This window comes from Schistocerca cancellata, chromosome 5 (assembly GCF_023864275.1).
Source record: "Schistocerca cancellata isolate TAMUIC-IGC-003103 chromosome 5, iqSchCanc2.1, whole genome shotgun sequence".
Lineage (NCBI taxonomy): Eukaryota > Metazoa > Arthropoda > Insecta > Orthoptera > Acrididae > Schistocerca > Schistocerca cancellata.
Genome location: NC_064630.1, coordinates 367,320,746 through 367,341,861, shown reverse-complemented (window position 1 = coordinate 367,341,861; position 21,116 = coordinate 367,320,746). Strand labels below are relative to the sequence as shown.

At 42.4% G+C, this 21,116-nt stretch overlaps 1 protein-coding gene across 1 annotated transcript in view; it reads left to right on the top strand.

Annotated features, from left to right (window-relative positions):
• The window catches only part of LOC126187997 (kynurenine 3-monooxygenase-like), a 172,350-nt gene that overhangs the window by 91,070 nt on the left and 60,164 nt on the right, over positions 1-21,116 (top strand). The window contains exon 5 of the mRNA XM_049929406.1: positions 17,709-17,796. Within this exon, the coding sequence (XP_049785363.1) occupies positions 17,709-17,796 (88 nt within the window). The remainder of the gene's footprint in view (positions 1-17,708; positions 17,797-21,116) is intronic.

Here is a 21,116-nt window from a genome sequence, read left to right as displayed (position 1 = left end):
TTTGAGGGACAACATCTACTAAAGATCAATAGAAGAGAGGAAGTCCTATGTGCCGAATCATTAATATAATCCATGAAAGGGTTAGGTTAACTAGCCCAGTCTCAGGTGGAAAGGCATGATCAGTTGTACCTTTCGTCACCTATATCACTTTCTACGTAATCGCGGCTAAACTGAGATTTTGGTCTTGGCCTTGCAAGTGAAACGTTTGAGAGATTGAAATTGTCACTTTACAGCGAAGTGTGCGCTGATGTGGAACTTCATGGCAGATTAAAGCTCTGTGCCGGACCGAGAATCGAACTCGGGTCCGTTGCCTTTCGCGAGCAAATGCTCTACCGACTGGACTGCCCAAGCACGACTGATGACCGGTTCTCGTAGCTTTACCTCGCTTCCTACCTTCCTAGAGCACATGCCCCCGAAAGGCAAAGGCCCCGAATTCGAGTCTCGGTCCGGTACACAGTTGTAATCTACTTGGAAGTTTCGTGTATGATGAAGATTATTTTAACCAGACGGACGGCGTCGCGATGGGAAACCCATCCGGCTACCGTGTCATCCTAAGCCCACTGGATGTGGATATGGAGGGGCATGTGGTCAGCACATCGCTCTCCCGGCCGTATGCCAGTTTACGAGACCGGAGCCGCTACTTCTCAATCAAGTAGCTCCTCAGTTTGCCTCGCAAAGACTGGGTGCATCCCGTGGAAGCCCATTAGCTCCAGTTATAATCAACCCCTTCATGGAGTACTTTGGGAACATCGCCCTGGGCACGGCTCCTGAAAAGCATAGTTGCTTTTATCGTTACGCCGACGACACATTCGTTGTCTGGCCTCATGGGCGTGAACCACATCAGCAGCATCCACGATAACATAAGATTCACGACGGAAATAGAGACAGATTTTCTAGACGTCCTCGTAGGCCGGATTGAAAGTGAGTGTCTCAGCCACAGTGTTTATCGGAAATCCACCCACACAGACCGATATCTGCATGCTACGAGCTATCACCACCCTTCGCAGAAAAGTTCTGTTCTGAGGACATTGATGCATCGATCGGAAGCCGTTTCAGACGCTGAAAGCCTTCCGAAGGATCTGAGCCACTTACGGAAAGTCTTCAAAAACACGGCTACAATAACCGCCAGTTTCGCAAGCAATCTCGCCGAAGAAACGTAAGCAGAAGACCTCCGAGGAGATAACGAAGAAGCTTGCATTTTTGCCGTTCTGTGGCTCAATAACAGGAAAGATTAGCCGGTTTCTAAAGAAGGATAAAATCGATACGTTCTTTAGGGAACCAACCGAAATTTGACAGCTAATAAGGCCTGTGTTCTATACCGGACAGACTGTACGTACTATTGAACAGCACCGTGTGGAACACGAGAGATGTTTTCGCTTACGGTATCCTGAGAAATCAGCGGTGGCGGAACATGCTTCAGAAAGCGGGCACCATATTGCATTTGCCGAGACAGCTGTTATTACGCGGACTACTAGTTTTTGGGACTGTGCTATAAAAGTAGCGATCGAGTTAAAAATTTCTGACAACACCCTCCATGAAGCCGGCGGCCTGCAGCTGAGCACAGCTTGGAACCCGGCCATCGGTAAGTTAAGCAAGCGGGCAATGTAAACATTACCATCTATGGCGCTGGAACGAGCACCAGTGACGTCACTGAAGACAGAAATGGTTCAAATGGCTCTGAACACTATGGGACTTAAGTTCTGAGGTCATCAGTCCCCTAGAACTTAGAACTAACTAAACCTAACTAACCTAAGGACAGCACACACATCCATGCCCGAGGCAGGATTCGAACCTGCGACCGTAGCGGTCGCGCGGTTCCAGACTGTAGCGCCTAGAACCGCTCGGCTACCCCGGCCGGCTCACTGAAGACATCGCGGCTATATAAGCACGGCAGCAGCAATCATTCGACAGTTGCCACTCGACAACGGCTGAGGAGTATTCGGTCGAAGCTCGTGGATTTTAAACCACTGGACGCGGCTGGAAGCCAGAGAAAATTTTATCAGTATATATCGCCGCGAAACTATGCAACCGTATATTCGTGTGAGAAATGGTTGTGAATGTGTGGTTACAAAGAGCCACTGACTTTACTGTGAAATATTGTCATAGTTCGTTGTAATATAATCGAAAAGTAAACGTTCATTTAAGTTCCCCTCTAATTAGGCTTGAAAGTCATGCGTGGCCCATAGTTGGCTAATGTAGTAGAAGTGTGATAAGCACCGACAGATTTGGCTGCTGACGTTTTATATCTGACGCACCAGTATGGTTCCATATGGATACCTCGAGCAGGGTGTGCACCTTGATATCCAAGATCATGTCAGTCTTCTGTATCTTTCCATTTGTGGCCATCTCAAACGTGATGCCTGCAACGCCACCGTTGATTCAACTGGAGAAATGGAGCATGGAATTGTACAGTTTTATCAGGATTTACCGGATAATCCCGGGGTTTTTGAAACTACAAAGACGAGTGAGGTATTGTATCCAAATGCGACGACGAGGCGTAGAACACTTCCTGTAAAAGGTACGAGTGTACAGTAAACAGTAACACATAATGTGCTGAAGCAGTGTTGTGTTTCTTGTTAAAAGAATTCACGGATCAAATTTGAGCACAGTTTGGATGAGGATGAATGGAATGTATAACGGTAATTTGAATGAAATCTAATTACATGGAATTATATGTCTGAAGCATGTTCAGAAGTGCTTAACTCCAGGTGTAACGAGTATGTTCTATTCTGGACTGAGAGCATCTGTGTTTGTTCGGAAGTAACAGAAGGAATCATCAGTGATAGTGAAAGTTTGAGTCACCCAGATAGCCTAATGATTAAGATCAGGGCCTGTTTACGGTCGCTCGGAGCTCACACACTTAATAATTGCGGTGCTCCTTTCCAGCAACGTGAATTAATATTTTGTAAGCTGTTCTTCTTCCATATAAAATACAAATAATAACTTCTACTAGCAATTTATTTGACTAATTTAAGCACTAATAGATGCTATGAACTTTCGGTTTTATCCATTATCTGACCAACATAACAGATGCTCAAAACACAATAATCTTATGAAGCTTACAAAAGAACTCGTAGTCTGATAAAACTACTAGTGGATCGTTTTAGGAAGGTCCACTGAGAAATATTTTCTACCTATATGGAACATGCCTGCTACTGGCTGCAGAGTTAAATTTGTGTATGATTAATAGAGAAAAGAATGAAGTGAAATTTTGAAAGTGAACGACATAGATGAGGAATAATGGATTAAATGTTTAACAGAGCAATACAGAACTATCAAAAAAAGTGGAAGATATCAGAAATTGCCATAGAACGATAATGTAGGCGTTTCACTTGCAGAGGTAGAAAGAGGCGTAAATCGGCTAAAAATAGGAAGTATCCAGGGAAATATAGCATTCCCAATGAATTACTTAAGTATGGCGGTATCCACTAACTGAACAATTAATCCAGTTAGTTAACAATGTTATAAATTGTAAAAATTCATAAAAAGTAGATAACGAGTATCACTATTCTCCTCTAAAAGGAAAGGAGATAAAAAAGTTCCGTCCAATTACGGAGGAATAAATCTACTCAGTTCAGTTCTTAAACTCGTAACAAAAATGATAATTGAGACCTGTAGATAGAATTAAAATTTTGTGATACTGTCTACAGGACTATGCCACACAGTGAAAAGCGCCACGACAGGCAGTTTGGAAAGGTTTGATTGTTATTTTTAACGTGGAAGCCGGAAATCTCACATAGCTTGCTGCAACCCTTCCAGATCCCCCGTCTTACATCCCAATTTAGTACTACTTATTTCGGAAGTTCATCTGTTGGCCTCATGAGGCTGAACAGACATTTTAAACCATTCTGCTGGAGGGGTAGGGGGAAGGGGGGGAACTGAAGGTGATAACCGAGTACTGGGCACGACAATCCGTGTGTGTAGTCAACAATCTAATTGCAAAACGAAGGCCGATCTACAAACTGTTGTTAGTACTGAGAGACAGCTTCCCATCACCAATGGTATTTTTGATGATAATGATGTAGGCTCGTGCTGAGTGAATTTATACTTTTCTACTTTGCTGTAATTTGCTACAAACAATTGCCATTTCAGCTCGACTTCGTACATTGCGTCGTGGTTGTGGCAGTGATATGCTAAACACGAATGTACCATTCGTACATTGTTGCGACATTATTAATGCGTGAAAAACGGCGTCATGAGTTTCATTTCCTAATGTTGTGTTATAGACTGCAGGATGGTGTGAATCCAGCCAGGCGATAATAAAATATCATCAAAACTGGATGTACTTGTCTTCTGTAAGTTACCTTGCGATCCTTATTTGTAGAAAATACATTTATTTCCCGACTGTAGATCGCTGTTTTATAATCACAAGCCAATAAAACCAGCAGTGTACAGACAAAAGAAGTATATTTTCAATCAAATATCTATCTTCCTACATTATTAAAAATTTAATTTTTTATCAGAGTTATCTGCATTGCCTGAAGGTTTCAGTTAATGATGAGCTCAAGTACAGTCACTTGGCGCCGAACCACAGACTTCTACATCATTTTTATAACTTCCAAACTGACAGCTCAGAATGGCACTAATATCGTAGAGTGATTACTTTTTGGATTTAGCTCAGCCCGTCCGTGCCTCTTTGCTGTAAAGATAGGCTCAATGATCTAGCTTGTAAAAAGTTCGTTATGCTTTTGTTTTAATGAGACAAATTCATATGCTGATCTTATAAGTGATGTAAACATTTGACAACCTGTGATGCAAAGCACGTGAACCAGCACTACATAACAGCGAGTGGAATTTAAATAGAATACAGTGTTCATAAACACGATGTAGGCCTACCTACGAACGTTTTCCTAATTCATGAGGCACTACAGAAAGGGAAATGAAAGTAATTTCCAAGAATCGGTTCACATCGAAGTTCGATACATATCGAAGGCCAACTCACGAGAGACGCAAACGTATTGGAAACAGAAAGATCCCAGTTGCTATTGAACACCACGACGTACATCGAGAACCAATCAGTAAATGGTTGTAACAGTTTTTTTTTTACTTATTGGAAGCGGAACATGAAAGCTACAGTTTACATTTCCTACGAATGTGTCATGATGTCAGGATCCTAAGAGTACAGGTTAAATTACTGCGGCTGAAACGATCAGTAATTATAATTATAACGTTGTTTGTCAAAAACATTTGTCACAACGTCCGATAACAAACTTCTAAGCACGTTGCTGTCTCGGTCTACCTGTAACGTCCCTGTTTAATTTCTATTAATGAAACAGAACTGTTACACTATATAATGATTGGTTCTCGATGTACGTTGTGATGTTCAATAACAGACCCATAAGCATGATGTGTCTTCGTCTATCACGAATAGAATGGAGCTTGTACTTACGCAGCTTGCAAATCTTGGATCTCAGCAATAACTATCGAGAGTTATACTACGCACATTTCCGCCGGCGTATAGAGGGTTGTCAGTGACCCGTAACTGCGCGCGAAAGTTGCACTCAATTCACCTTGTGTCAAGCCCGAGCTCGAGAGAAATGTCACTGGCTATTTGTAGCGAAAAGTTACATCTCATCTCAGTAATCTTACTATCACAAGGGATCAAATTGTTCGAGCGACTGGTATCAGAAGTCCACGACCTCGATCTGTACAAAATCAATAATACTCACAGACGGTATTCACTGACAGGTCAGACTCCGTCGCAGTCTTCTCCAAAATACAATTTCTTATTCAACACTTAACAACTATGATGCTTTGATGAACACTTAATTTGGAACCTTAAAACCATGTGTTGGTGGTTATGTTAATACTTCTCCTGCATTTTTTGCAGATGATTTGATAAGGATAATCAAGTTTGACTTCTCTCTTGCAGCGGGTAACTGAATTTGCAGCGCCTCAGTGCACGCAGTTTGTCGTAGCGCGCTAGGAAGAAATCCATCCATACTCCCAACAAAATTCCAAACATTTCGTTCTATCGCTCAGACGTGGAATCAACTCCTTCCATGTAATAGAATCCGATACATTGATCACGCTAACATCGCCCGATACATGTACCTCCATCACGTAATATTTTACTGCTCTCGCCACGTACCGCTGTCAGAATACAGAACAATATCCGTATTTCCCCCTTCGAGACTCGACATAGTCGAACGTTCGATATATATTGTTTATAGTGGGTCTTCAACTACGATGTGCGGCAATTCATGGAAATTACCGAAATGAATTCTGTTTAGCTTGAACTCTATCTTAGGAGAACGAATGACAGTCCTACAACACATTGTGACTCGTCTCTGTTTCAGCCTTACACTTTTTCACGACTTGCCCGAAAATAGTAGTTTCGTTAAACAATACCTCCGTTTTTGATATTAATGTGAGTTGCATTGTCCCAAATCCAGACTTAATTGTTTGTATGGAAATACCGTTCTGCAATAATGATAATTACATAGCCCGACCAAACGTTTCTGAAATCTTACGTTACCTCATACAATATTTTTCGTGTTCTTTAAATCTCGCTTAACGGTGATACACTAATTAATATCGGCATCATTGTAGCTTACAGTATGTAATATATACTTAAGAAGCTGGTTCGGGTCTTACCTGTCATGAGGAAATTTCGGACAGCTGTGAACACTAGACCGATGATTTTTCCGTTCTCCATTCCTTACTTAATGTTAGACTTCAGACTCGTAATAAGCCTTTAAAAATTTTCGAAGTGCTTTATGTAATACTGATAAAACATTTAATCTCTTTCGTATAGCTGAACTATGGCAATGGAGCAATTCGGCTTAAAAATCGTAGTTCTGCCAGTGCAGTTGTATACACGCGTAGTATAGAGACGCAACGAAAAAAAATCGTATATAAATCGCAGGGAGCCGATGTCACAAATCATGCGGCTAAAACAAAACAATACACACGTATGTATACAATGCACAATACCCTTATTTCAGAGTCTTTTGTCTCATTTATATCGTTTATTCTCCGTGGAGAATTCATTCACGTTGTCTTTGGCGAAGATTTCCCATTTTATTTCGTAACTTTATTTTTCATGCATTGAAATTCGTGCTGGTCTGTTTCTTTCGGCAGAATAAATAGCTAAAACAAACAAAATAATATGACGTTTCTATTAGACATCCTCCTACTGCATTCTTTAAAGTATGAAATGGCTCTGTGAGATAAAAACCTATAGCGTTAACTCTTTAAAGAGCTTCTTTTTAATTGCATTTTACCTGAAAAGATTAGGTTCTAATTTCAGCACCTTAACAGTAAGCCGTTGCGTTATTTTTTCATTAAAAAAGGTAGATGATTTCTTCCGAAAATCTTGCAGCGTACTAACAAATTAATTATATCGTGTTTTGTTGCAGCACATAAATTTTCATCTGACTCTGATAGTTTTCGCCTGGTGGGTATTGCAGGTACTTGAGTAAAGAACTTAACACACATTCGGGTGGAGGGATTTTACAAGGCGTTTTCAGACGATCTATGTTCTGCGCGTTCTGTGGTTTGTCTAGATCAATTAAAGTGAAGCTTTGATGGCTTCTTAGGATACAGTTGATTTCTTCCCCATCCCTGCTGCACCCAAGCTAGTTCTGTGTCCTTAATCACTTAATCAACCATCTCGTTGTCAGTGTTCCTTACTTCCTTCTTCACAGAGATCGGAGCTCATCGTCCTGCCCTTAAAGTAAGTGTACGTAATCTTCACTGTTACAGCCGTCATTATTTTCATAGAGACAATAGTGTCGTAGCTCTCCGAACATACAACGGTGTGTTCTACTTTGGCCAGATCGCGCATGTTTGGAAATGCCTATGTATTACTTAATTGAGTGATTTTATTGACGACAGATATCAGATACTTAAATAACAATGCAAAAACTATAGCAGAGGAGGAGCTTGAACTGAAAACGAACTGTCTCTAATCGCTAGAAAACGTCTCTGTCACCTCCGTATAACCAGTCAAGGAACACGATGACCTCACAATCTAACCGAAATTGCGACACTCCGCCTCGTTTTTGTAACCCATAGCGATAGCAGAGATCCAAGCGGCCAGCACGCGACACTTCTGAATACGATATCGGATGAGTGCGGATACTGACGTTTATATTGATTTGCAATATAGAGTTTACAATGGAGAGTGTATGCAGTGCCATAGAAATCGATAGTAACCAAAAAAAGACGCTACATTTCTCGCTGTTTAATTTCCTGAAGACCCTGGGAGGTACGAAACGGTACATTACAGGACAATTTATTTATAATTCTCTTCTAATGTACAGACATTTACTGAATAATGTAGTTTTCACTTAATAACAAATCAAAGCAGAGTTTTGTTTACTAGACTTTCAGCCAAATCAATGAATGTGAACGTACGAAACCTATATGGAATCTAATCCCTACATTACTTAACGTACCAAATAAGTCAACACAACTGCAGCTTAAGGGAAGATCATAAGGCGTGATAGTAAATCGTCAAAAGCAATAAAACTGTTTCCCATTACAGAAGAAACCAATCCCTCAATTGCTGCTAAACCTGAGACACAAATGGCAAGAATCTTCAACTCATACGCTTTTTAAAAGAAAAGTAATTACATTTACTAAAACATTCATGTATTAGAAAGTCGAGAGTAATGTAAGAATGGGCGTATCATTAAACCCCACAAAAAAATTTTTTAAGTGACAATGGAAGTGCCTGTGTTAATAGACCGCAACGCAGATATATGCTCCTTGGGTATGAAATATGTGTTTATATTTTCTTGCTTTCAGTGGAATAAGCTTCAGTTATACACATATTCGAAAGCGTTTCTTCATAAATAAGCTGTAGCTAATGTCATTGCCTCAGTGTGATTCGGTTATTTTTACATGTATTTCACGATCATCTATATATGTTAGTAATTTACAAAAGCCTGGAACGCAAAAATATAACAACTATTTCCTTAATTAAATAAAAATAATTAAAAAGAAAGATTATCCATACGACGCATGTGACTGCATTTTCAATGCTTGGAGCGCAAGTGTCGCTCCAGCTGTCAAACGTTGACGACTTTCACACCAGTGCCGTGACTGCATTTATTAGTGTGTGGTAGTGTCACAGAACACAACACAAAAAACCCAGCGCCTCTGGCGGACAGCGCGTGAACACTTCGACAGCTCGCTTGAGCACGGCAGACGATGTCAATCTCAACTGACGGCATTGCGCGAAATTGTCGCTAAATCGTCGCTACAGCAGCCCCGTCTGGGGCAGCGAAATGTCCTACAGACAGTGTGCCAGGAAATGCAGACGTCGCCCGGAAAGCGTCATGTGTGGCGCTAGTGCTGGTAGCCGAAGTCGTGCAACCTCAGTCGATCGCAATTGCTGGAACACATTTGCGGACTTGACCTGGTCAGTAGAGACGGTAGAAGGCTTCCCATTTAGTGACATGTCCACTGTGCATGCTCCTTGTTGTAGAACTCCATGGTGGTTGAAGGGAGGGTTTGACGCCATCTGTACGAAGCACGACATGCTTACATGTTTACACGTCGATATGTAGATATGTGGAAGGAGTGCCATTTCGAGAATGTTGATGTGGGCGAATATGGAAAACGTTTTGCCTCAGGTGACGAATGAAATCGCTATGGTTGCGGTCAGAAAGTTGGAAGGACAGTGCGTCTACAAATATTCCGGGTAGTTGTAGCGCTTCACTGTAAACTAGCTCCATCACCGATGAATCTGAGTCGGGCTTGTACACTATGTTGTCAAACGTATTCGGACATCTGTCTGAAAATGACTTACAAGTTCGTGACGCCCTCCACCGATAATGCTGCAGTTCAGTATGGTGTTGGCCCACCCTCAGCCTTGATGACAGCTTCCATTCTCGCAGACATACTTTCAATCAGGTGCTGAAAGGTTTATGGGGAACGTCAGCCCATTCTTCACGGAGTGCTGCACTGAAGAGAGCTATCGATGTCGGTCGGTGAGGTCTGTCACGAATTCGGCGTTCCAAAAATCCCAGAGGTATTCTGTAGGATTCAGGTCAGGACTCTGTGCAGGCCAGTCCATTACAGGGATGTTATTTTCGTGTAACCACTCCGCCACAGGCCGTGCATTATGAACAGTTGCTCGATCGAGTTGAAAGATGCAATCGCCATCCCTGAATGGCACATGACGTTCTCCTGCCATTCGCCATACCCACACCCTGCCATCTGATCGCCACATTGTGAACCGTGATTCGTCACGCCACATAATGTTTTTCTACTGTTCAATCGTCCAATGTTTACGCTGCTTACACCAAGCAAGGCGTCGTTTGGCATTTATCGGCCTGATGTGTGACTTATGAGCAGCCGCTCGACCGTGAAATCTAATTTCCTCACCTCCCGCCTAACTGTCATAGTACTTGTAGTGGATCTTGATGCAGTTTGGAATTCCTGTGTGATGGTCTGGATAGACGTCTGCTTATTACACGTTACGACCCTCTTCAACTGTCAGCGGTCTCTGTCACGCGTTTTTGCTGTACGTGTCCCTTCACGTCGGAAACAGTGAACCTAGGGATGTTTATGAGTTTGGAAATCCCGCAAACGGACGTATGACACAAGTGACACCCAATCACCTGACCACGTTCGATGTCCGTGAGTTCCGCGGAGCGCCCCATTCTGCTCTCTCACGATGTCTAATGACTACTGAGGTCGCCGATATGGAGTACCTGGCAGTAGGTGGCAGCACAATGCACCTAGTATCAAAAACGTATGTTTTTGGGGATGTCCGGATACTTTTGATCAGATAGTATAGGTACTTCTTAGACCATGTAAGACTATTGGTAGAGCTGTAGTCCAATTGGTATCACGACACGTGAGTGCTGCCTTTAGTGAACGGTGCCAGCGTTATATAATACCGTTACTGACCGGGTGGTAACTTGTTTTGTGGTGAGCCACAGAATTTGTTCAGGTGAGCAAACATGTCAGGGTCAAACTGCCGGCCGCGTTCCTTTGTGGCGTGTATCGGGCAACCAAATCGAAAAATTTAGCTTGAGACAGATGTAGAAACTAAGGTTTCTGTGGAGGTATTGCCTATTGGCACTACTTCTGGCCAGCGAGTAAATCGACCATGATCAAAATGTAACGTTGGCCAATAGATAGAGGCAACAGGCCTACAACGTCAATGTGTACATGAGCCAATCGTGTAATTGAGTCTGGGAATTCCCAACAAGTGCGCGCACGTAGCGTGCAACTTCACTTTACTGGCGCTTGATGCGAGTACCAGTCCGCTCTCGACAGTCTTTTTGAACTCCAGGCCAAACAAATCGTTGTGAGACTAGACGCAGTGTTAACTGACGCCACGATGAGACAGGTTTGTATACTGTTAAAGGTGCATCTGCGGAATGTTGCTGGCAAGAATGGTGGAGGTTTTTCCGTAGATAAGTCACAATATAGTTTGACATATGCTCCAGGAATGTCAACAAGTTGCAAGTCGAAGGCGATGATGTATCCTTGAGGAGATTCTGGAGTCCCTGGTCGTCCTCTTTTACCTTGGCGTGTCGTGCGAAATAGATAGTACTTGAAATGCTGCTGACACATAAAAGACAATCTGCTATTACACTGTCCATTCCAAAGACGTGGCTGATGTCTGTGCTCAACTCGGCGTTAAATAAGTTTATTGTGTTAACGATGCGAGCAACTGTTGTTGTTTTGCCGGAATGCGTAAATGCCTCTCGCTTATAGTTGTGGGGAAAAGTACTTGATGGCCTCGTAAATCGCGAGTAGTTTCCTGTCAAATGCGCTCCAATTTTGCTGTGATGGAGGCAGCTGACGAGAGAAAAAACTAGTGGTTGTCATGCGCCATTGTGAAACTGTTGTGACGCTGCATCTGTAGTTGTTTGACTCGCATCTACTACTAGTGTGTGGGGTGCATACAGGCCAGGGTGTCAGAGGAGTTCTGCATCTGCTATAGTCTGTCTTGCTACTTCGAAGGCAGAGGTCGTGGCGCCCATCCACTGAATCGGTAATCTGCCCCTGATTTTCGAACCAGTGAGTGCTGTGGTCAGTTGCTGTTGTAGCTGAGCTGAGTATAGCAGACGTCAACAATAGAAGTTTAGCATATTCAGAAAGCGACGTAATTCTTTAGCAGTGTTTGGTCGAGCAATATGTAGAATGGCTCTGACTTTTTCCGGTAATGGTAGCGAGCTGGCAGATGAAATAGGGTGTCCTCGAAAGTTGTTGAGATATGGCTGACCAAACACGCACTTAGCAGTGGTGGGAAACGTGTCGTACTGTTTACCCGTTTAAAGACTTCAATTAAATGCTGTTTTATTGCTCAGTGATAGGCGAAAAAGAAATTTTTGTCGAGATTGGAAAATCGGTAGAGACGACCTTGCAGTACAGAATCCACAAATCTGTGCCATGACTGCGCAGCATTCCGTTGACCAAATGTCATAAAGAGGCTCTCAATCAATCCAAATGGAATGTGATGGCTGTCTTCGGAATATCTTCCTCTACCACTGGAATTTGTGTAAACGCCTTAGCACAACCAAGCTCATTGAACAAGGTTGCTCCAAATACAGCGTGATTATAGTTGAGTGACAAAGGCACTATGTACCGGTCTGGCATTGGACGCAGAAGGTACTGTCGTGTCCGGGATATCTGTCATACTTCATAAATCTTGATTCACTCGTAAATTGAATTACTACTTCGTCGTAGTGCAGGCTAAATGATGTCGGGGTCACCAATATCGGAGCTTCTAGTTGTTACCTCTCCGAAACATACCACAGCGTGTTCTACTTTAGACAGCTCGTACGTAATTAGGAACGCAAATGTGTTAATCAATTGAGTAACTTTTTTAATTGACGACAGATAGCAGATACCTGAATAACAACGCAAAAACTGTAGCGGTAGAGGAGTTTGAGAAAACAAAAACAAGATCTGACGTCGATCTGTTGTAGAATTTTAGAACATGTCTTTTGCTCGAGTATCATGTCGTTTTTGGAAACTCATAATCTACTATGTAGGAATCAACATGGATTCCGGAAACAGCGATCGTGTGAAACCCAACTCGCTTTATTTGTTCATGAGACCCAGAAAATATTAGATACAGGCTCCCAGGTAGATGCCATTTTCCTTGACTTCCGGAAGGCGTTCGATACAGTTCCGCACTGTCGCCTGATAAACAAAGTAAGAGCCTACGGAATATCAGACCAGCTGTGTGGCTGGATTGAAGAGTTTTTAGCAAACAGAACACAGCATGTTGTTCTCAATGGAGAGACATCTACAGACGTTAAAGTAACCTCTGGCGTGCCACAGGGGAGTGTTATGGGACCATTGCTTTTCACAATATATATAAATGACCTAGTAGATAGTGTCGGAAGTTCCATGCGGCTTTTCGCGGATGATGCTGTAGTATACAGAGAAGTTGCAGCATTAGAAAATTGTAGCGAAATGCAGGAAGATCTGCAGCGAATAGGCACTTGGTGCAGGGAGTGGCAACTGACCCTTAACATAGACAAATGTAATGTATTGCGAATACATAGAAAGAAGGATCCTTTATTGTATGATTATATGATAGCGGAACAAACACTGGTAGCAGTTACTTCTGTAAAATATCTGGGAGTATGCGTGCGGAACGATTTGAAGTGGAATGATCATATAAAATTAATTGTTGGTAAGGCGGGTACCAGGTTGAGATTCATTGGGAGAGTCCTTAGAAAATGTAGTCCATCAACAAAGGAGGTGGCTTACAAAACACTCGTTCGACCTATACTTGAGTATTGCTCATCATTGTGGGATCCGTACCAGATCGGGTTGACGGAGGAGATAGAGAAGATCCAAAGAAGAGCGGCGCGTTTCGTCACAGGGTTATTTGGTAACCGTGATAGCGTTACGGAGATGTTTAACAAACTCAAGTGGCAGACCCTGCAAGAGAGGCGCTCTGCATCGCGGTGTAGCTTGCTCGCCAGGTTTCGAGAGGGTGCGTTTCTGGATGAGGTATCGAATATATTGCTTCCCCCTACTTATACCTCCCGAGGAGATCACGAATGTAAAATTAGAGAGATTAGAGCGCGCACAGAGGCTTTCAGACAGTCGTTCTTCCCGCGAACCATACGCGACTGGAACAGGAAAGGGAGATAATGACAGTGGCACGTAAAGTGCCCTCCGCCACACACCGTTGGGTGGCTTGCGGAGTATAAATGTAGATGTAGATGTAGATGTAGAACGGTCTCTAATCGCTAGAAAAAGTACCTCTCATCTCCGTAACTACAAAGAGGCAAGGAATGTAGCGTGTATTACAACGACCTCAAATGACCGTATTTTCGACTTCAGCGGTGTCAAGTGAGAACTCAATGGAGGGCCGATTGGAGGTCTGTTGTTTTCTGATGAAAACTGGTTCTACCTTAGTGCCAGTGATGGCCGTGTGTTGGTTTGAAGGAGACCAGTTAAGGGTCTGCAACCAACTTGTCTGCATGCTAGACACACTGGCCCTACCCTGCAGTTATGGCCTGGAGAGCGATTTCGTATGGCAGCAGTAGCACACTCGTGATTGTGCCACGCACCGTGACTGCAGATTTGTACGTCAATCAGGTGATTCGACCTGTTGTTCTACCACTTATGAACAGCATTCCGATGGTGTATTCCAACAGGATAACGCTCGTCCAAATACTGTTGTTAGAAACCAACATGTTTTGCGGAGTGTCGACGTGTTGTCTTGGACTGCTCGATCACCAGATCTGTCTCCAGTTGAGCATATATGGGACATCATCAGACGATAACTCCAGTGTCATCCACAACCAGCACTAACTGTGCCTGTATTGATCAACTAAGTGGAACAGGCATGAAACTTCATCCCACAAACTGACATCCGACACCTTTGCAACACAGTGCATGCACGTTTACATGCTTGCATTCAAGATTCTGGCGGTTACACCAGTTATTAGTGTACCAGGATTTCACACATTCAATAGTTTATCTCACGCTCACATTAACGTGTGATCTTGCAATGTTAATCACTTAAACATGTTACCTAAACAAATGTAGTTCCTAAATTTCGTTACTCTTATTATTTTTGGTGTTGCTACTTTTTCCGCCAGTGTTTTTATGCGTAGAAGTAGTAGAAAAAAAGCTACTGCTAATTAATATAAGAGGAAGAGTAGTGGCTTTTTGTTTTAAGTGGTTGATTTTTCTGCTAACATGTGTACAAGTAAAGTAATCTCTAAGTAATCCCCTCAGTTAAGAATGTGAGTACATTAGCAGTACTTGTAATTGGCTGTCAGCTTTCTTTACAGACGTAGCCAGCTGTAACTGTTTCTCTCTGTGTGTAGATTGATTTATTCCACGTGTCTGAGGGCTCTCCTCGATAGTGGGATCTATGAAGCATCCACTGTGAGTGAGTGAATGAATGAAAGGTATGGATGTCTTCTACAGCGTACGCTATTTTGCGTGAGCGTCGTCCGGACGTTAATGCTACACTTCCTCTTCCTTCATAGCCATTCGTATACTGGACAAACTGATACTCTGCTTAAAGCACGATGATCAAATCCTTTCATATTGTCTTCAGTTCTCCGTTATGTTTTGTTATAGGAGGCGAAATGTCCGCGGCTTAAAAGGCCTATTCATTGTAATCGGGAATACTTGTTTAAAGTAGTTGTCATTGTTTGTGTCCTTCCCTTTACACATTTTACTGGCTTGAATCAGATATTTATTCCTGCACTAGTATATAAATTACCCTCATACATCAGAAGTTGCTCACGTATGTGCAATGCTCCTGCAAAGTATGCTTCTTCTTGTTAATATCGACACACACATTGCTGCAAGGTACTTTCTATTCTTTTGCAGAATCGAAGACACTCGAAGTTAAAACTCTTTAAATTGTTATTAAAGTCTAACTCTCAGAAAAGATATCGTGTTTTCTCTTGCGCGACTCAGTGATATTTCCAGTGACATATGAAACAATGTTATTGTTTATATTTATGCCACACAGTCTTGTTACGCAAATGATTTACATTTGCAACCTCAGAATACGACTTTCTTACACATTTAATAGCTATAATCATGCAATAAAAAATAAATAATAAAAATAACTATAGACCCATGGAGCCTATAACCTTGGGAGAATTTTTGGTTTTGGGAATAGTTGCGGGCAACTCCTGAAGAGGGGTAGTTCATTTTTTTATGGTAGGGTAAGAGTGGCTGTGCCAAGTATGGGTAACTTTAATTTTTTTTCTTTAGATTAAACTTAGATAATGAGATAAGTCTCACACACACACACACTCACACAAGGCGATGAGCGCATCTGCCTAGTAAGCAGGAGAACCGTGTTCGAATCCTGGTCCACAACAAATTTTCAGCCTTCCCCACTGATTTAAATCAGTGCCTACTCGCAGCCAATATCTGCAATTCCTTTGTGCCTTAATTGATAGTGGCTGCTAGATGAAAATCGTGTGCGCTCTTTCGAGCTCGTGGTATTGTTTGAAGCCTAATTTTACGCAGCCAAGCAATATGAAAAAATTCTCATTTTGTTCTCGCACTGTTCAGCTTTTTTTTTTTAATGCTGCGCGATGCTGAGACCCACTTTTATTCTGTGTTGAGTTGTGTTTATAAGAGGCGCTCGTAGCGGCAGAATATTTTTTTACTGCAGCCAGATGCTAAAATCTAGGGGCTCAGTTATTATTTATACTTAACTTTCCGAGGGTGTTTTTAGTTTAGGCGCCTAATTTCGATGGGCCGCTCGAGACAAACTGTAAGGACTAAATTATTACTAAACTTAGCACTTGGGATTCAATAACAACTCATTAAATTGAAGCCTCATTTTTAAGAAAGGGAGTCGCCAGAGTCATTATGAGACCACAACGTCCAGATATTATGCAAAGCAATCAAAGCTCGACGTTGTGGTACCGATGGGCCAGTCGGGACCGACCGACCGACCAACCAACCAACCGTCGCCGTCTCACCCTCTGCCAGTGGACGCGGCAAGCAGGAGCATTGTGTCAGCACGCTGCTCTCCCGGGCGTTGTCGGCGTTTTTGACCTTAGAGACGTCACGTCTCAATCAAGTAGCTCCTCAGGTGGCATCAGAGGGATGAATGCACCACATTCCAGTCCTATCACCACGGAAAAAAGAGAATTGCTGGCAGTACTAGAAATCGAACCAAGGCCCTCGGCATAGTAGTCACACCCGCTGAAACTGAGCTACGGACGGGGACTTCAATCTGAATGAGTCCATTGAAATCATATCTATAGACTCTTCTTCGTTGTTGGTAACAGCAAGTGTTGACGCGGTTTCTCTGTCAGTTTCGTAGCAAACCGTCATGAATTTTATAGACTGTATTCTTCACTCTTGGCTTCCAAGTGCTGCCTCTTTCCCCTTACGACATTAAAAAATATGATCGCAGATCCACATTGCCGTCTAAATACCCATAGCGCCACAATTTGTATTCAAGCAAACACCTGCTATAGTCGGTCAGTAACATCGCTATGTTCTCCAGCAACAACAACACAACAGCAGCAACAATAACAACTATTACGGGTACTGCTAATACCATTTCAGTGGACACATTTCTTTCTGTATGAGACATGCAACCAAAATCCCAGTGCGTAATTTCGAACTTATTTCTTTAAAATGTTGCGATTCGTGTTGACAAGCGGTAAAGAAATCGTCCCATGCTTAATCTTCATTCATATTGCATCTGTTCTAGTGCTACTATGTCAGTTTTAATTAATTTTTATTATCTTTTCTAATGCTGTAGCGCTCTAATTTCACAGCGGCAGAGAAGTTTCCCAACGTCCGCCTACATTTCAACCACAAGCTGGTGGCTGCTGATTTGCACAAAGGCAACATGGTCTTCCAAATGTAAGTAATTCTTTTCAGTACTTAATTTGCAGCTGACACATAAAGTTAGAGAAACAGAATTTTCCATATGAACACCTCCTTAGTTAGTCCTGGTACTTCCGTTGACCAGTCATTAATATGAACACATCTCAGATGTCGAGTGTTTACTGAATGATTGTGTGGTGAAATTTTGTGTGTTCTAGTTTCCTAATGGAGATAACTAACAGTCATTCGTAGTTAGTAAATACATATGTAAAATTTTATGTACAAACAGTTGTGATATGGACCATCAGTTTTAAAATAATAAGAACTGCAATAAATAGATTATACAATCTATTCTCTGACTCCAATGAACACACGCATACACACCAATATTTGAATATTTAGTACTGATGAAATTATCCTATTTTCTATTTGACATTCGTATATTCGGTTGCGCTGAGAACGTTTATTTTGAACTTAGATCCAACTTTATTCATATCCATTGTATCGCGTGATTTACCTTCACTATTAAGGAGAAGCTGTAATAAGACTTCTTTATATTTCAAGAGGTCATTAAATATGTTTTAAATACCAATAGAATGATCTAAAAATAAAGCAGTAAATTTTAATGTATCTCGTAATACATTGTTCCGACAACTTGGGGCCATTTCGAATGCTGCATAACCACCAGTGTTATTTTTTTGTGGCCTCCTAACTAAGAGAAGGAAATGAAAATTGCCAAAATAATAAAAACCGAAGCTGACTAAAAGCAGGTATAACCAGAAGCAACTATGTATCTTTTTGTTATGCTAGAGTAATAACGACGTTACTGAGGTCGCCAGGGGGCAATCCAGTTTTAGTAGATTTCAAAATAGAGCGAATGCGGAATAATGTCGATTTATGCAAACCGAGAAGTATTTATTGGCACGCTTCTCTTCAGCACATGCGTCCGGCGGGAATAGACCCAGACAGACAGTGATGCCGAAGCCCCTTGAACGTCTGCATTTGCCAAGCCTGCACAGCACCCTCGGGGAAGAGTATAGAAGCAGACAATGTCTCCGCTGATTTAGGAGGTCTCGTATCGTAATCTCCCCGGTGGAGCTCGACCCTCCATGTGGAATCAGTAGTTAAGATTCCACAACGACTAATTGTCCGTAGTGTGTCCGCCGGCCCCTTACTTACAATTTTGTTTCGCTTTCACGTAATACTGCAATGTATCTATATCCACCAGAGACAGACCTCCGTTTGACCGTTGTGGAATGATGTCAAGTGTGTCATACCAACTGGGGGATCCGTTTTTCGTTTTACGGGATGTTTTAAAGAGAATATACGCGTTACAATGTATCCTGTAGTCAAAATTATCGGTCACTGCGCCACGGCTCGATTATTGGAGGAACGAATACATTGTCTAGTTTATATTTGTTGCCACTAGGTTCCGGTTGTCTTCTGTTTGCTTGGTTTCCGTCACACGTTGTAAAATGGCTGCTCCGCAGCAGTGATCTCGATTTGCGAACTGTATTTCCATGTTTACGGTGCAAAGACGTTTCAGGTTGAGGCACCAAACTGATCCTCAGAATGGGTCGAACATCCACAGATGGTATCGACAGTTTGTAGACACAGGAGTTGTATGGAAAGGGAAGAGTCCCGGCTGCCCTCGTGTTTCCAACGGAAATGTCGTAAGAATTCAAACTGGTTTCCAGATCCTACAAAATCAACTCGTCGTGCCAGTCGGGAGCTACAACTGCGTACAACAATTTGGCTTGTTTTGAACCGTCAGTTATGAGGCCATACAAGTTACAGCTGTTGCATGCTCTACGTCACGACGACAAACGCAAAAGTGTGGCATTTTCTGAAGAACTTCAGAGTGCTATTGACAATGATAAGACTTCCGCACAACGCATCGTGTCGAATGATGAAGCAACGTTCCATCTTAGCTGGAAAGTAAACAATCAAAGTGCGCGAATTTGTTGCCTACAGAACACAAATGCAGGCACTGAACATGTAGAAGATTTATCAAAAAGTATGCTGTGCATTATACCACTCATCTGTTAACGGTCCATTCTTCTTTGATGGAAACACTGTTGACGGTCAGCAGTGTATTGCTATGTTACAAAACTGATTGTTTCCGAGGCTGAACGAGCCAGCTTCATTTTTCAACAAGCCGGAGCACCTCTCACTGGCGTCGCCAAGTGAGTGGATGTCTGATTGAATCCCTACCGAGGGTTTGGATTGGTTGTCAAACAGCCGGCGACTTACCGCTTCCCCAGGTGGCCTCAACGATAATCAGATTTGACGCCCTGTGACTTCGTCCCGTGGGGTTTCATTACGGACAACGTTTATGCGCCAGCACTACCACAGAACCAAGAGGAGTTAAAAAGCCGGATCCGTCCTGCCATATCGTAAGTGACGGTGGCTATGGTCACCCGAGTGCGGGTGGAATTCGAGTATCGATGTGAACATGTTCGTGTCGGTGGTGGAGGACATACTGAAATTTAGCAATCTAAACTTGAGATATTCGTAAATATGCATCTCAAGTTTCATAGCTGTATGTCGTACAGTTTAATAAATATAGGCGTTCCAAAAACGTATATTGTTTTTCAAACGCCGTGTAAACATGCTTCAAAGAGTGTGCACGAATCTGAAATTTGAGATACGATGATCTGTTCTTCCATTTGTCGACAAGCTGTACAGTTAGAGTTGGAATCACTGATGGAGGCATGAATTTCCCTTTGCTCTTGGCGATGTTTCACGTCCGTCGCCAATGAATTTTTCTGGCTTAAAGAAGCTAAAGAAAAAGCCTACACACAGAAATAAGACTCACAGTTTTCAAGGTGTAATTCCGTCATCTCAAGATGATGCTCAAACATCAAGAAGAAGCGATCTTACCAAAATAGGTCAGCTTTCTTTCACAGCCAGAGCGGAAGTTATCGCTTGTATCGAATGTTTTTTGTATCGTGCGAAATTATTGTCTAGGGGGACCCACTTGAGTGCTAGGCCGAAAAAGGCCAATGAAGTTCATGGCATTTGACGCCCCACGTACTGTGTACCATTCAACCACAATATTGGCTGGTAATAGCAACAGGGGGCGGTACTGGAGGTATCCAATGGTGAGTACAGCATGAGGCAATAGAGCGTGGTTGCACTGCTTCATCGACGAGTAAATCACAACAGTGCTACAGTACTAGTGATTTTGATAAAAAGGCGAGCAACGGCAGCGATAAACAAAGAAAACATTGCGTTATGTCTACAACAAAGTAGCCGAAGATAACATTTCGTCGAAAGGAACCCAAGGAATTTCTTAAGTGAGAAAGAAGTGGCTAATGCAATATAAGCGTTTCTGCAAGACGAGTCAGTGGAAT